We start from the raw sequence: 17,207 nt of genomic DNA, 5'->3' as shown, positions 1-17,207 counted from the left end.
ACTTTTGTTCGTACGTATGCGTGAACGTGGTGTACTTTTTATTTTTTTTACTTTTATTTCTTTATTTTTTTAATACTTATTTTTGAGAGAGAGACAGGAGAGAGAAGAGTGTGAACAGGGGAGGGGCAGAGAGAGAGAGGGAGACACAGAATCCAAAGCAGGCTCCAGGCTCTGAGCTGTCGGCACAGAGCCCGATGTGGGGCTTAAACTCACGGACGGTGAGATCACGACTTGAGCCAAGGTAGGACACTCAACCGACAGAGCCACCCAGGCGCCTCTGTTTTTTTACTTTTAAAATCCAGTGCCCCACACAGCAATACAGCTCTACTACTTAGAGGCTTTGTGGAAAGTTCTTTTCATGTCATCAAACAAAAACAATTAAAATGGCTTGAGCCAAAGGATGAGTGTGCATTAGACTGTATCCCCCGCGAGGGCTGAGCAGTTTTTACAATATTCTTTTCACTGTTCTAACATCTCTTTCATTGTAAGATACCCAGACCGATTGAAGGAGTTCATAATTATTTTCAGGTCATGAATTTATTCTCATTAAAAACGTTTACCTTTTTTTTTTTTTTTTAACCTAGCTCGTGTATATACTTCAGTTAGAACCTAAATATTGTTTATTTGTGAAGGATACAACTGTCTCCTGAGAAAGAGAAGTGGAGGGGATCCTGGGTGGCTCAGTCAGTTGAGCGACTTCGGCTCAGGTCATGATCTCACAGTTCGTGAGTTCGAGCCCTGCGTCAGGCTCTCTGCTGACAGCTCGGAGCCTGGAGCCTGCTTCGGATTCTGTGTCTCCTCCTCTCTCTGTGCCCCTCCCCTGCTTGCACACTGTCTCCCTCTCAAATATAAATAAACATTAAAAAAAAAAAATAGAAGTAGAAAAGAAGTAGAAAATCATGTAACATTTTTCTCCAGTCTTTGATTAATAAGTTTATTTTTCCATTGTTGTCAGTGGTTATTATAATACACATTCAACATTAAATATTTCCCTTACTTGGGTGTCAGCCTGATCTAACTGATAACTAAGTACTCGAGGAAGACCTTCTCAGTTTCAGCTTTTTATTCATTAATCAGTGACTCTTTGATCCTGAGAGTAATATGGCTTGAGCAATTATGGTAAATATGCTTTAGGGGTTGTGCACGATCTGCCAAGAAAAAATGTTTTCATCCTTTCTTCTGTTGGCTGTGTACCACTAGGATATTTAGACTCCAGAAATAACGTAACTGAAGCAGTTCAAATTTACAGCTGAATTACATAAGGATCCTCTTAGCCCTTTTGTTGTCTCTAATAATGTCGTTGATTAGAGGATTTGGAGAGTTTAATCCCATACGTGGCTCTCGCACTTAGCTGTTCTGTTGAAATGGAAGCAGGGCATAAAGCATTCTTTCCTTAAAAAAAAATTCTCGGTGGCTGATACAAGTATCTTTAGTTTTGAAATTCATGCAGAAGCATCATTAAATTTTTAAGCGGGTAATTATGGTGAGGTAGCTTGACATCTGATCTTGGTAAACGAAACTAGAGCTTAATCTAGTTTCATTTTTGTAACACTCTGCTTTCTAAGTGAGCTGACTGGCCTGTTAGTTTTTTTGGAGGGGATGGGGGGTTGGTGGTACTTTTTGTTTCTTACTTAAGACTTAAAAGACTTACACCTCAATAAGTAATCTTTTTTATGTCGTTTTTTTTAATGGTTATTTTTGAGAGAGAGTGCAAGCAGGGGAGGGGCAGAGAGAGAGGGAGACTGAGGGTCCCAAGTGGGCTCCACGCCGACAGCACAGAGCACCACGTGGGGCTCAAACTCACGAACCGTTAGATCGTGACCCGAGCCGAGGTCCGATGCTTAACCAAGTGAGCCACCCAGGTGCCCCAGTAACCTGTTTTTGTAGCAGAAAGAAGAGAATGTCCTGAGAATCTAGCTGTTCTCGTTGTTTTGTTTTGTTTCCCTGCACCCAAAATCCTGTTCTGTTCATATACTCTGCAAAGAAAGCTTTGCACATAACTCCATATTGGTGAGCCCTTTTCTCCAAAAAGGAGGTGCTGTATGGAGAGGGACAATCACTTTTGCCTTCTGGCCTGCGCGTGGTCGGCGCCCATCGTGACTGCAGAGAACTGACACCCGTATCTCCCCTCACTGGCTCACGCCGGGATCCCCGTGGTGTCCGGGGGCACCCCCACCACGGGGCATCTCAGCTGTGGGGTCTCTGGGCCCGCAGCCTTGGAGGTGGGTGGGAGTCAGGGGAGGCCGGCGGGGGATGGTGGGCCACCAGTGTCGACGGAGCCACGCGTAGAGCCTGACTCCTTCCCATGCGGACATCGTCTCTTTCATTCGAAACTCCTGGGGATGAGTGCTGTTGTTACCCAGTCTGTGGATGGGAAAACCGAGCCCAGAGACTAATTTGGGATTTGAGGCTGTCAGAGGCCGCGCTCCTAAACTGCTCTGATACGAAACGCAAATGAGAAACGTCTGTGAGATCGCAGTTAAGATTTTGTTTCCCGATAAATGACCCAAAGGAGGATTATTACAACTTTTAACGAGTGATACAAGAGAACTGTTAAGTAGTGCTGGTTGGAATTTTAATTCTGCATTGCAGATGTGTTAGGAGGTGGTAATTCAGTAGAGCGAATGTGTCAATAAATAAAGTGAGTTTAAACGTTGCGAAAGAGAGCTTATTAGTGGCTCCCTGACCACGTTGTTTTCTAGAAGGGTTTGTGACAGGACTCGTTAAAGATCTTGAAGAAGACACTAGCTCAGAGATTTGGCGTAAAGAGGGATTAATCGTGAAAGAATCAGATTAGGTGGGATCTTCTGAGGGGAAAAGAAGCCCAAAGGTCTGGCAGATAATTATTAACAAGTTGGAAAAGGAGGAAAGGCGAGGGGCCTGAAGATTAAAGATTTAAACATCGTCATGCTTCGAAATCTTACGTACTTAAAAAAAAATCAATAAATTTGAGTCAGAAGCTTAAAGGGATGAAGAGAAACCAGAGCAGATGTGTATTAAGTTCCTTAATGTCAGCTGGAGGCAAACCCCAGCAGCGGAACCTTCAACCCCTCCCCAGCCACGTGGAATCTTCCAGGCCACGGCAGTTTTGCGACACCCGGCGGGAATTTTCTCTACCGAGAATCCCGAGTCTATTGCCACATTCCCCTCTGCTTCAGAAGAGATGGAAAATAAACTTTATGGAGACGAGAGCTAGCGGGGTTCTCCACGCTTCTCCTCTTGGCCCACCTAACTTGAACCTGTCCCCGTGTTTGAAGTGCGGACTTGTTGGAAACAAGCCTTCTACCAGAATGACGGCAACACGGGCCATCACAGTAACAGCCTCCCTTGTTGCGAGCGAGGCCCGGTTTCCATCACCTGAGCTACGCATCCTCTCTCCTTCCTCTCCACACCCCTATGAGCTTAGCGGGATTATCCCACTGTACAGTTAGAATAACTGAGGCTCGGGGAGGTGGACGCCTTGTCAAGTCACAGAGCTACTGAGAGAAATAAGGTTTCACTTCCCATCGGACTCCCAGACCTATACTCTTATTATTTTTTTTATTTTTTTTAGTATTTATTTATTTTTGAGAGAGAGAGAGTGGGGGAGGAGCAGAGAGAGAGGGAGACAGAGGATCCGAAGCGGGCCCTGCATCGACAGCAGAGATCCGATGCAGGGCTCAAACTCACAAACTCTGAGATCACGACCTGAGCCAAAGTCGGACGCTTAACTGAGCCACCCAGGAGCCCGGAGAGCAGCTTCTTACCTAGAGATGCATATTATGTTTCACTGATGGTTTCAGTTTTGTATTTTGGATACAGATGTTTCCTTACTGAAAAAGGGAGCCTGGGCACTAGTCTGACTGCAGAGCTAAGGCCCAGGAAAGGGCCTGGCATCGTAGGCATCGCGGATATGGCGGGGGAGGGACTCCACTGAGTGCAGCGGCCCAGCCGTGGTCATCCTCCCTTCCCGGCTGACCTTTGCAAGTTCATTACAGGCAGCCCCTTACTTTTGTAATCAGGCACACCTGCAAGGGTGTTTGAAAACCAGCCTTCTGAAGGTCAAACCGTAGACTTACATGATAGCGAGGTTCCATTCTGGCAAAGATACGTGGTAAATGCTCTCGCTTTGCTTCGAGTAGGTGCTTCCTCTTACAGTCTCAAAGGTTTCTTTGTTGCTTTGTTCTATGTTTTTACTTGCCCTGGGCGGTTGTTTCTTCGAGAAAGGGGTTAGGGAAATTAGGGTGAGTTCAAGGGGACTGGGGAAGAGGCAGCAGGCATCACATTCACTTGTCCAGTAAATACTGACACCTTACCACCGGGAATACGGTGAGGGCAGAAACAGCCAGAGCCCCTGCCCTCACGGGGCTGCCATGTTCAGGGAAGACAGAAGCTTCCCCAAATAATCTAACAAGGTAAATGTGCAGAAAAGCCAAGTGTCATTAGGGAAAAGTGTGCGGGTCCCTCCACGCCCGTGCTTTGGGGGCGTGGCCCAGGCAAGAATCGGGAAAGGCTTCCAGAAGCAAGCGTCCCTGCAGTTGTGATCTGAAGGTCAAGTGGTGCAGGTGAGAGGGCCAGAAGGGGGGCTGGAACAGGCTTCAAGGCAGCCAAAGAGGTAATGGGGCCAACCATCCTGGTCCGCTGGGCCGTGTTCGAGTTTGCTTCTGCCCCGCGAGGAACAGGTACCCACTGCAAGGCCTAGAGCAGGGGCGGAGTTAAGATCAAACTCGCATTTTGAAAAGATGCTCCCTTCCCAGAGGACTGGGACCCTTACCGCTTCTCAGGGACCTTCCAAGGATCCGGGAGGAGCGGGGATGGAAAGCAGCCCGCTCCCCCACCCGTGCCCCCCGCCCCACCACGTGGGCTCTCTGGGGAGATGTTGCCAGCCGGGAACCCGGTGTCTGCCAGCGTGCCGCATGTTCTGCAAGCACCGTGCCCGGCGTGGGAGGGGCCAGGAGACAGAGACGCACGGACCCTGATGTCCAGGAGCCCAGAGGCTGAGCTCCGCCCCCGCCACAGCCTCCTGGGGCCCGTGGCCACTGGGGAGCATCCTGCCCGCCACACCCGGGGCGGGGTCAGAGAGCATGACTGGGTGTTTCGGCCTCAGTGTTTCCCAGACGTCTTTTGTTTCCACGGGGTGCTCCGAAGGGGGGTAAAGCGGGTTCCGAGATGAAGCCGCTGTGAGGCGTGCCGCCGGCACCTACCCCTCGCGGAGACTCCCTGTGCTTGGCAACTCGGGGAGGCCCTCCTCCTCAGGAACCATTTGATGGAACTCCTCTTTTCCGTACTAGTGTTGCAAAGAACACGACTTGGGAAGAGCTGCCTTACTGCAGTTTCCAGAAGCAGCGTAGCGCAGCGTAAAGAACGAGCTTTGAACGCGGGATCCTGAATTCACGACTTCTTAGCTTTGAGTCCCTGGAGGCCAGCTGTCTCTGTCCCCACAGCACCTGGTTCTCTTCCACATCCATGGAGATGCAGGTCCGTGGGGAGCAGACCAAGTAACGCAGATCTGGCTACACGGCTGGGCGGCTGGCCGCGTCGGTAGAAGATTCACGGGTCTTCTACCCGCGTTGTCATTCACTCGAGAGAGGGACGGTTGCCCACGTGAGTTCCTGGTCACCCCAAAGCCCAGCACCTGCCAGGGGCCACGGCACGATGAGCAGTCTTTGTCCGCCAGACAAAGTCTAGCTGAGCGACGTGGGCCCAGAAAGGTGGTTCTGTGATTTACTTGAAAGGGGGAGTTTGGGGAAGACCATGGGAGGAACGGGAGCTTTCTCTCTCTCTCTCTCTCTCTCTCTCTCTCTGGCTCAGAAAATTGATTCAAGGCATGAGAACCAGCACTGTGTTTTGTTACTGTCTTGTGGTTTTGGGGGTTTTTTTGTTTTGTTTTGTTTGTAACTAGAATAAGTAACACTTACTATTATAAGATATTTAAAGTGTTTACGGTGGTGATTTGCTGTATGTATCCATTGTCAGAGGATTCCCCCATCAAGTTAGGAACACAGCCATTACCTCAGATACTTACCTTTTTTGGTTCTTCTGGTGCGAACGTTTAAGTCCTACCCTCTTAGCGATTTTCAGTTATACGCGACACGGTGTGACCAACTACAGTCACCACGTTGTGCATTAGATCCTCAGCCCTTACACATCTGATAGCTGTAGGTTTGTACCCTTTTACCAGCTCTCCTTAGTTCTTCCACACCACCCCCCACCGGCTCCTGGCAACCACTTTTCTATTGATTCTATGAGTTCACCCCCCCCCCCCCCCCACCAACATACAGACACACATAAGTGATACCACACAGTATTTGTCTTTTCCTGTCTGGCTTAGTTCGCTTAGCGTAACGCCCAGCAGGTTCACAGCGACAGAATTTTTCTTTCTTTTTTAAGATGAAACAACATTCCTCAGTGTACATATACCCCATTTTCTCGACCCAGTTATCCACCGACACTTAGGTCATTTCCATACCTTGGCTGTTATGAATAATGCTGCGGCGGACATGGGAGTACAGATATATCTTCGAGATAATGGTTTTGTTTCCTGTGGATATGCACCCGGAACTGGGATTGCTGGATCGTAGGGTAGTTCTGTTTTTAATTCCTTGAGGACTTTTCATACCGTTTTCCATGCCGGCCGCACCGATTTACATCCCCACCGACAGCGCACAAGCTTCTCTTTTCTCCACATCCTGGCCAACACCTGTCATCTCGTCTTTTTGACACCCGCCATTCTGACAGGTGTGACCGCCTCATTGCGGTTTTGATTTGCATTTCCCTGATGATGAGTGATGTGGAGCATCTTTTTGTGTACCTGTTGGCTACTGAGTACGCTTTTGGCAAAGGGTTTGCACGTAGGGTTCTCCTACCTTGCTTACATGCCTAAACGAGGATTTGTGTGATTTTTTTTGTTCCCCCTGAGCTTCAATGAGGAAGAGTCAGCCTGGCCCCAGGGGATTCGTGGTGGGAAGACATGGAAATGGGAGCTAAGAAAGAGGAGAGCAGGAGGAGGCCTGGGCTGGTGAGGAACGGAAGGCCTCTGGGCACAGCTGGCGTGCGAGGTCCCCTCCTGGTCTTCAAGGGGGAATGGCTTCTCCTTCAGCTCAGACACCGAGCTGCTTCCCTACAGGCTGGGGGGCCGGGGCGGGGGGGGGGGGGGGTTCCTGCAGGTCTCCACAGATGGATTTCGTTTCACTCGTTTTCGGCCAGAACTCCAAGACCGGTCATTTCACATGCTTGGCCTTTGTGTAAGGAAGTTCATGTCCTAACTTCTGCCGGGATGGCCGGAGGCCAGCTGGCTGCTCCGCGTCACCGAACGAGGGTGGCATCAGGCCCTCCGAGAGTCCGGGCCCTGCGTCTTCTCGGGCCATGGGCACGGGGTGGGAGCAGAACCGGACCCTGTGCGGAGCCAGCTGGGTGGGGACCGGGGAGCTGTGGGGTTTTAGCCAGCAGATGGGCCGGCACGTTTTGCCCTCCGTTCTAGCCACACTTTAATGGAGCGATTAGAACACGTGTCTGGGTGCGTCTCCTAAGAAGAGAAAAGAAAAATGGCGTGAGAAGTCCAGAGAGGAGTAGGAGAGGCAGGCCGACCCTCGGAGCCAGGTCTCGGCCCACATTCCGTTCTACCTGCGGCTGGAACGGGACGAGCGGGGACGGGGGTCCTGGGCCTGTGCTGCCTCGTGCGAAGTGGACCACGCCCTCAGCTCCTCCGGTCTCCCCGCTTCCAGAAGGAAACCTGAGCAGGACAGGACTGTGTTACTCCCCCGAGCACTGACACGGGCGTTTGCTGGTCGGTTGGGACATTTGGGCTTTTACTTCGTGGGGACGGACAGCGTACTCACGTCCTCAGCCCAGTGTGCTGAATTTCCAAGTGCTTTCACAAGACACTGCTGGAAGCCACTTGGGAGGCCCCTGGTCTTTCCCCTCGGCCAGTCTTAGTTGTTGGGAGAGCAGCTCTCTTCCCTCCTTGCCAGCCATGTGCTGTGCTCTCTGGGGTAATCCAGCCTCCATGGGATGTGTGCCCGCCTCTCGGCATCCAGCTTGGCGTCTCAGGGAAAATACTACTAGCGCCGGGCCGGCCCGGGGCGTGGGGCTCCGTTTTCGGCCCGCGAAGCTTCCGCGGGGCCGGGAGAGCATCACAAAGGAGGCTCCTGGCTGGCCGCCTCTCGGGGAGACCCTCTTCTCGTTTCTGCCGCCCCCCCGGCTCACAGCCTTCCCCCGTGTGCATTTTCCTGAGCTTGTTTTCTCCAGGTCTGGGGTTCGAAGGCCTGACTGACCTGCCGCCTCCCACCCTCAGTTTCTTGCCCAGTTGAAGCTCATGGACTACAGCCTGCTGGTGGGAATCCATGACGTGGAGCGAGCCGAGCAGGAGGAGGTGGAGTGTGAGGAGAACGACGGGGAAGAGGAGGGGGAGAGCGACGGCACGCACCCCGTGGGAACCCCTCCGGACAGTCCTGGCAACACGCTCAACAGCTCCCCGCCTTTGGCCCCGGGGGAGTTTGATCCAAACATTGACGTTTATGGGATTAAATGCCATGAAAGTAAGCTGAGCTCTTACCACCTCTTTTTATCTATGAAGTGATTTGATTTTTTGCATTGTTTCCCACCAGTAATCACAATCCCGGTTAAAAGTCTGCTGCCCTCCAAGGCTTATTCTCCAGAGCCTCAGTAGCTGACTCAGGGACACGAGCATGTTAAGGGTAGCTCACCTCTGGTTTTGAAACGGGATGTGATCGGGCCCTTGAATTTTGTGATGTTGGAATGGAGTGAAGCCACAAACTGTGTAACACCCACGTACCCACACTTAGGTGCGGACAGATAACATAGAGAAGAAACGTTTTTGGAATTGTTATTCTTCGGCCATCTCTTACGTGGATCCGAAATGTCAGGAATCCATCCTGAGCTAGGCACACACGAGGTCCCTAGTGTGCCTCACGCGGGAGGGAGGCTCATGCGGACGCCCCGGAGGGCCGGCGTCTCATCGCTACCGGCCCTTCCCCTTTCGGGAGCGCTGAAGCTGGCCCAGGGCGTGGGATGAGGGCGTCTGGTCTGCTGTTGTGCCGGTCTGTCCTCTGCCGTGCCCCCTGGCCGCCCATTAAGGGGTCTCTGTGGCCCTCTTGTCTAAGTGAGCCCAATCTTAATCCTCCAAATCCGGGTGACTGGATATTTGAAGGATTATCACCTTCTACCTTAGCTACTGAGACATGAGAAAACCAAGATGATTTGGAGGTAGGATAAAAAACAGGCCTCTTATTTTTTGAGTAATAAAAATTGTGGTTCATCATTGTTTAAGGAAAAAAAAAAAAAAAGATGTGGCATATCAGCCAAGTGAGCTTGAGTTGTTATTTTGCTCCCCAAAATTTTCTTCAGTGCAGAAAATGAGATGTAGTCAAATGTACTTTTCTTATTGCCTATAATTAAAACAGCCTATTTGTGGAAATACGTGGAAGACGGATCTTAGAGATGACAAATGCCTTTCTGCAGTTCTGACGCTAGACTCAGAATTATGAACGGCTGTAAGGACAGGCACACCTCAGAGGTGTTGCAGGGTCAGTTCTAGACCACCACCACCACGTGAGTCAGATGAATGTTCTGGTTTCCTGGTACATACAGAAGTTATGTTTACACCGCTGCATAGTCTCTTAAGTGTGCAATAGCATTATATCTTTAAAAAACAATGTGCGTATCTTATTTTAAAAATACCTTATTGCTAAAATATACTAATACTAACCATCATCTGAGCTTTCAGTGAGTTGTAATCACTGATCACAGATCACCATGCAAATACAATAATGAAAAAGTTTAAACTATTGCTAGGATTACCAGAATGTGACGGAGACACGAAGTGAGCAAATGCCATTGGGACAATGGTGCCAGCAGACTTGCCTGACACAGGGTTGCCATAAACCTTCAACCTGTGGAAAATGCAGTATGTGCAAAGCGCCGTAAAGCAAGGTGCACCTGTAGTTAACGGTAGACCAGGAGTAAGGAGCGGAATTCCATCTACCTGTTGTGTGAGCATCTCTCTTTACACCAAAGCAATCCATAATCGTTAAAGAAAATGCAGATTGACAAAAATTAAAACCCATCTCCGCCTTGGACCTCTACTGGTAACATCCTAGGGTGATACTTTTTTACTTTTTGAATTGAGAGAGAATTGGGGAAAGTTAAGCTGTTTAACAGGGATATGCAGGAGTTACGTGGATGCTTTTTCCAAATTACGATTTTATTTATCAGTTAACTTTTTTTGTGTTTGGGGATAGCTGATACACAGTGTTAACGTTAGCTTCCGGTGGACAACACAGTGATTCTGCCGTGCCCGCACCTGCCCACCTCTCAGCCCTGGTGCCGAGTCACTGCTGTGTTCCCTACGCTGTGCCTTTCTGCTCCGTGACTTGTTCCTCCCATAACCGGAAGCCGGTCTCTCCCAGTCCCCTCGCCCAGTCTGCCCATCTCTCTACTCCATAAAACATGGAGGAGGGAGTAAAAGTTTTTTTTTTAGAATGTGTTTGAACTTACATGGACATGGCCTTAGTTTTCAGACTCCTCCAAACCCTGTTCTGTCCTGAGTCCCTCACCCCCAGGACGTGCCTCTCCAGGTGGCGTCATTTGTCCCACGATCACTGCTCTCTCTCATCCCTTTACAGACTCGCCCAGGAAAGAGGTGTACTTTATGGCAATTATTGACATTTTGACTCATTATGATGCAAAAAAGAAAGCTGCCCACGCTGCAAAAACTGTTAAACATGGCGTAAGTATCTCCACTCTGTTTCCTTCTCTGCTCTTGGGCCCTTGCTGCAGTCTGGAGCGCGGGGACCAGCTGTGGTTGCCTCCCTCCCACTGAGCTGTCCAGAGTCCCTCAGGGGTTCTTGTTACCTTGGGGGGTCATGTTCGGAGTGCGAGATTTGGAGCCGGCAAATGCCAACAGCTAATACCAGCTCCCACCACGACTCCCTACGCTTTGGGCAGGTCACTTCAACTCAGCGGCCAGTCGTCTTTTTCCACACTGGGGTATTAGCACACACGTGCATCTCTAGAATATTGTGCGAATTCGTTTTTGGTTGAAAAATGCTTCAAAGACAAAGTGAAGATAACTAAGTGTTTTAACACGAATTCTCAAAGCTGTAAAATGTTCAGAACTGAAGCACTATTCTATGCTTCAGACACTTCCCAGATATGCAGTATTATCTTTCTTTTTGCACAGTGAATTGTGTATTTCTTATCACAGAAAACTTTTGGGTGCAAGATCAAAGTTTAGTAACATAAATTCCTCACCTTTATTGTTCTTGCTCTAAATTATCACTATTCTAGGCATATGTTGACTTACTGAATCCCCATGACAAGCCTGTATCCCTGTTTATCAGTTGAAGAAACTGAGGAAGAAAGCATAAATGGTAACTTGTCAGGGTCACGGCACTAGAAAGTGGTAGAAATGGGACTGCTCCCCAGGCCCTAGCCCAGCCCCTTGCTCTGTGCCAGTCCCAGCCCCATGCCCTACCAGCAAATCCCACCTGCCTGGCTGAACCTCCCAGGTGGTGAGTATCCATTATGCTTGTATCGTAGAGATTCATTTTGGCTTTCCAGGTGTTGCTAAAAAAGCTGCAGACCCCCATCCCATAGAGACAGACTTGTGTCTTGGCTTGTTCACACTGGAAGGAGCAATAGTGTGTGCAACCAGCCAGGATACACCAAACATCAAGGCTCTTTTTCTGTATCTTACAATCAAACAGGCGAGGCTGCCCTCCCAGCACGGGAACCAGCCCAAAACCATATCCTGTTTGCCAAAGAAACATTCCAGTTGCACCATCAGCTACCACTTACGGTATTCCAACCGCGTGCAAAGCATGATGACCAAGACCTCCCCCGGCCCAGTGAAAGTGCCGGAACTCCTGCGTCGGTGAGAGAGGAGGGCACCCGGCAGCTCTCACCTGCTGGCATCGCAGCCTCCCGCGTGGCATTTGTGAAGTGTGTGCGTGCCAGACGCACCGTCCCCTTCCCCGATTCTGAGTCCGGGCCAAGAAGCTGGGGGAGGTCCCTCAACGGCTCTGTAGTCACTCCGATGCTCACCTCTGATGGCGAACCACGGGCATACTACAGAGACAGAACTGGCTCAGAACCCCGATTTCAGCTTTCCCGGCCGTGTAACCTCGAGAGCTTCAGGTCCCCTCACTAAGAAGGGAGCCCCACTGCCTTGCTGAAGGGGTCTTGTGGAGGAGACGGGAGGCGACCAGGCCGAGCGCCGGGGAGGTGCTCCGTGTTCGTTCCCCTCTTTCCCCATTCTTACCGTAACGTCACACACCATGTGAAACTGGAAATTTGCCGTGGCAAACGTGGCTCCACTCGAGTCTCCACCGGAAGGCACCAGCCCACCTCCGTCATACACCACGTGGCCTGAAACTGTGTACAGTTTGCATCTGCAGGAGCAAGACATTACTCTTAGCAAAGGAATGCCGTGCTGAGCTGCCGGGAACTATTCTCTGCCTTCGAGGCCCGGGCTCGTCCGTGGAGATCCCGGCGGCCCAGGCCAGGCATGGAAATTACAGGTTCCCCAGTGACTATGGGTGTCTAAAAATAGCACCTGGTGACTTAGTAAGACTGGTCTTGCCCTTTGCAGCTCAGGAAACTGGCTGGCAACTCCAGACCTCGAGTCTGGCCGCCAGCATCGCCTCTGGTAATAGGAAGGCCCCCACTGAGCCTCCTCGAGGGGGCCCCTGCTTCCTTGCTCTGAGCGGGTCACTGTGAAGGGGGAACAATGGCCCTGCTGTGCCCTGCTGGGGGAGGTGCGATCAGCAGCCTCACGTCCCACCTGGGTACGGTGCCAGCTGACACGGACCGTGCTGCTGCTGTCACCCCTCTCTCTTGAGCACTCAGCCCCTTACCCGGGTCCTGGGAGAGAAACGCAATCCCAGGTCATTGTCGGTGGAATTCCCCTTCAGCCGAATGTTGCTGCTTGTGTCATTCTCAAGGTATCTCCAATCTGTTCTCCTGAAAAACAAGCATTGATTACACGGCTTCCGAATGTAGGCCACACGGAGTCCACTGTTTGAAAGGAACATCCCAGACGTGGCTAGTTCAAGGTGTTTTTTTCAGTTGCTACAGTCACAGTATGTGTGATAACAGCATCTGTGGTTCAGCCTCTCTGCCTCGTTTTCACACGGATCCTAAGAACCTGGACCATTCAGATATTCAGATGCAATATCCAAGATAGAATTCTGAGCTCTGTTTTAAGAACGGGGCACCGATTATTATTATTAGCTTTATGTTTAGCTGCAATTGAAAAAAATGCTCTACATACTGAGTAGTGATTATATCGATATTCCTCTCCTTTCCATCTGCCTAGGCTGGTGCAGAGATCTCGACCGTGAACCCAGAACAATATTCAAAGCGCTTTTTGGACTTTATTGGCCACATCTTGACGTAACCTCCCACATGACCTTGGACGGACATGAGCATGGGAAGGACAGAGGTGGCTTCGGCGTAAGAAAAATGAAAACCAAACTCGGTGAAGCACACCTCCTCGTTTACATCTTCGGGCCAAGATGACTGATTTGGAGGCTACTTGCTTTAACAGCTACCTGATATTTCCCAGCATCGTTCTAGCTATTTCTGACACGTGTGTGTGTGTGTGCGCGCGTGTGTGCGCGTGCGTGTCTTAAAAAATAATTAATTAATTAATGAAAACTGATCAGCTTCAGTCAGGGTGTGTTTGGGCAACAACCCTCTGATTGCAGCTGTGGACGAATGAATGAATGAATGAGTACATGCGGGGGGAGGGGATGAAGGAAATGCATGTCAGACCAACCATGTTGGCATCACACGATAAACTGTGGATCAGTTTATTTTTTGGAGTTGAAAGATGTGACAGTATTCATAATAATAATGAAGATAATAATAATGATGATAATAATGATGGTGATTAAAAGAGAAAGCTTACTGCGAATGTTACATTTCTACCACGCACGCTGACGCTCCTTAACAGCTGTGCCCCAGGCCCCTGGCACCAGGCGGGGGCGTGCCCTGCTTCAGGGTTCCGCCTCCACACGGTGTCCGGGGGGGCCCCCGGGGTCCGGGAACAAATGCCCCTCCTCCAGCAAGAAGCTGATGCCCCTAGTGACTCTTACCTGTACATTTTTCACCTCAGTAAGTTATGTCCAGGAAAACTGCTTACTTCTCTTCTCTTGCCTGGAGCTTCTTCACTGTTACACTCTTATGTTGCAATATAGGAATTTATGCTACAAAATAAAAATAAAGCTTACCTGAAAAGTGCATAGTTTCGGGCAATGGTATCTACATCTCCTACTGTGGGAAGGTGAGCAAAGCATTAGAACTCTGAACGCTCCTGTTAACGATGGATGGCAGATCTAAATTAGAAGAGGTTTATGTTTGACCATTGTGTAAACAGTGGTATTTTGTTACGAATTATCCCTTTAACTGAAACCCTCAATTTTACTGTTTACATTATTAGGAAAACAGGGATATTTTTGAATCTAAAAATTTAATGTACAGCATGTGATTTTTGAAGTTTACATGTAAAGTCATTTTACAGTGTAGGTGAAATAATGTTTGTCATATTTTGAAATGTACCCTGCAGTCATGTTTTTGGGTGAGTGTTTTATTCAAAGTACACGGTAGGCAGTCTTCTACAATGAAAGTAAAAGGTGGTTTTGTTCCCTCCAGATGTACATTTATCAACCCAATGATTTTTTTTTAATGTTTAACCCAAATCTGGTTATGTAAGTTCATTGCCCTAAACTGTGCTGATTGTGTTTTAATCAGTTTATAAATTTTCAACATTGATCATGTATTTACCAACTTTCTGGCATTTTCTGAAAGGCGTCAAGCTAAAATATTAGACTTGCTTAGAGTAGGTTATCAACTTATACACTGTGCTAAAGCTGTGCCTTTGAAATTCTTTGTTTAAAACATGAGATGATTTTTGTAGGCAGTTTCAGAAAAGAAAAAAAAAAATCCACCCTCCAGTGATTACTTACAACTCACAAATACCCCCTGCCATACTGCCTCTTCCAATGACTTTACTTCAGGGCTTATCAGGGCTGCAACTGCGCCCAGTGTGTGTGGGTTGACTTCAGAAAACACGTGCTGATGGCAAGTCAGGACCTCCGGAGGCCAGCAACACCACCGTACCATTATGGACTTCCCCCGGGTTCGTCCTCCACGGTAGATGGTGTTACCACCATGACATGGTTGTCCGAATCCGTATTTTACGCATTTGAATTAATCGAGACTGGTTTGCCGCCCCCCCCCCCCCTTCATTCTGGAATCAAGTCAGTTCGAGTATTCTGAAGTTATACTGTGGTTTCTTTGGCCCAAGACTACAGAGGTGAGACCCTGAAGTAAAGATAAGGTACCCATACATTATTTGAGTAACTATTTCCTTTGTGGCCAGTGTGTGTATGCTTTTAGAAGTTTACAAAATGCTTTCTTTTTGTCTGTAACAGTCTCTGTCATTCATTTCTGTCGATAAACTATTTGGACAGAGTGAGGAAGTTTGCCTTGTATCTCCTAGTGCTAACAATACACTCCAGTCATGAGCCAGGCTTTACAAAATAAAGCACTTTGATGACTCACAGAGTGGATCCCTCGTTCCTCCGTCTCCACTGGGTTTCTCTCTAATGCAAATAAATTTAAAGACTCGGTACTAAGAGTACCTTTAGCTGCACCTTGAAGAAGTACAAGTAAAACCGAATCTCTTCACTACCTAGAGCTTTGCCTTCAACCTGTGAATTATTTTATTAGTAAACAATGGAAACTTCCACACCAAAAGGGACTTGCTGTAAGATGAACAGAGAAAAGAAATCTCTTCAGTGAATACCCTATAAATATCATTTTATTTTCCATTTTTACCAACCACAGTTCTATGTCCGCATTTTTTTGAAACTCTTATTGGGCCACCGCCGGCGGACGGAAGGCTCTCTTAGAGCATTCCACCGTCATCGGGGCCAGGTTAGCAAACACAGTCCGTTTGGCTACGGCACTCGTTTTGAAAATGCGTATTTGTTCTAACGCGATTGATACGTGAGGGAAGGACCGGGCATGATGTACTTTTCCCATTTAGTCGTGTGCACTTGAGTCCACGAGGAACACGAGGTGGACACAGAAAACCGCACCTGGCCGAACGGTGCCACACAGGAATACGCAAGCCATGCACCCCTCAGACATCGCCAACTCCCTCGGTTTCTCCCCATGTGGGCAGTCACCCTGGGCTCTACCTGGGGTTAGAACCTCACGTCTGACTTCAAATCACTCCTTCCTCTACTTCACAACAGTCCCAGAGACGCAGCCCCTTCCAGTGTTTCCTACCACAGGCACCCTTCAGGTCCTCTTCACGATAACCTGCCACATTTATTGTGGTATTTGTCCATTTCCTGGCCACTTAGCAACGCTTAAAACTACTGCTATTTTTATTAGGTTCCTCTTTTTTTTTTTTTTAGACCGTATCAGTGATGAAGTTTTGGGGTGCTGTGCCCCTTAGTCCCAGTATTCCCATAAGCTCTGTGGGTTTTCTTGTGCAAAGAGCAATGATTTAATGTTCTGGATTCGATTCACATTGGTCCTAGAAAACTGGTTACTGCAGATTCACAAAAGGGCAAAAGTTGGTATGAAGCATTAATCCTTAACACGACACTTTTGGAAATAAGTGATTAAGGGTTAAGTGCAAGAGACCGGGGGTTGTGGATGCTGAGCTGGTAACGTATACAATGTATGAAATGTTGAAACATGGAGTTACACCCGGGAGTTCTTAACATCGGTGCTCCGAAAGCCCCCAGCCATCACTGTACACGGAATGTTTAATTGGCACAAAATCAGGGGTCACGGTATATACTGCACATAAAAATCCTTCTTCCAGGTCTCAAAACACCACTTTCCATCTCTTCCTCCCTCCCCATCTTCTTAAACAGCATTTTATTCAGCTCCAGCCACATTATCTGGAGACCGCTATGTTAAAAATATAAAAGTCGCTCTCCCTAAAGGGCGGAGACTTGCTGTGCCCTTTGAATTCCCAGGCACAGGAGTTACGTGCACAGCAGCCTTCACTCAGTCCCCTTCTCCCAGACTAACTGAACTGCCGCCTTTAAACGGTTGGCATATCAAAGAGGCACTGGTGGCAAAGTGGCCCCGAAGACCAGGAAAGTGTCTCTGGAAAAGGAGAGTTGATAAGTTACCAAGAACCATTACTGAAAGTTCCTTCTTTCTGAAGGGGTAGCTTTTCA

General features: G+C 48.8%; 1 protein-coding gene across 2 annotated transcripts in view; it reads left to right on the top strand.

The window, feature by feature from the left end:
* PIP4K2A (phosphatidylinositol-5-phosphate 4-kinase type 2 alpha) overlaps window positions 1-15,565 on the top strand; it is a 192,588-nt gene extending 177,023 nt beyond the window's left edge. For both annotated transcript variants that reach the window (XM_047865340.1, XM_047865341.1), the window contains exons 8-10: window positions 8,273-8,516; window positions 10,623-10,726; window positions 13,316-15,565. In XM_047865340.1, the coding sequence (XP_047721296.1) occupies window positions 8,273-8,516; window positions 10,623-10,726; window positions 13,316-13,396 (429 nt within the window). In that variant the 3' untranslated portion in view covers window positions 13,397-15,565. The remainder of the gene's footprint in view (window positions 1-8,272; window positions 8,517-10,622; window positions 10,727-13,315) is intronic.
* The last annotated feature ends 1,642 nt before the right edge of the window (window positions 15,566-17,207 follow it).

The sequence above is a fragment of the Prionailurus viverrinus genome, chromosome B4, assembly GCF_022837055.1.
Source record: "Prionailurus viverrinus isolate Anna chromosome B4, UM_Priviv_1.0, whole genome shotgun sequence".
Lineage (NCBI taxonomy): Eukaryota > Metazoa > Chordata > Mammalia > Carnivora > Felidae > Prionailurus > Prionailurus viverrinus.
Note: the sequence above shows the minus strand (reverse complement) of the source record. Positions and strands in the feature narration are given on the sequence as shown.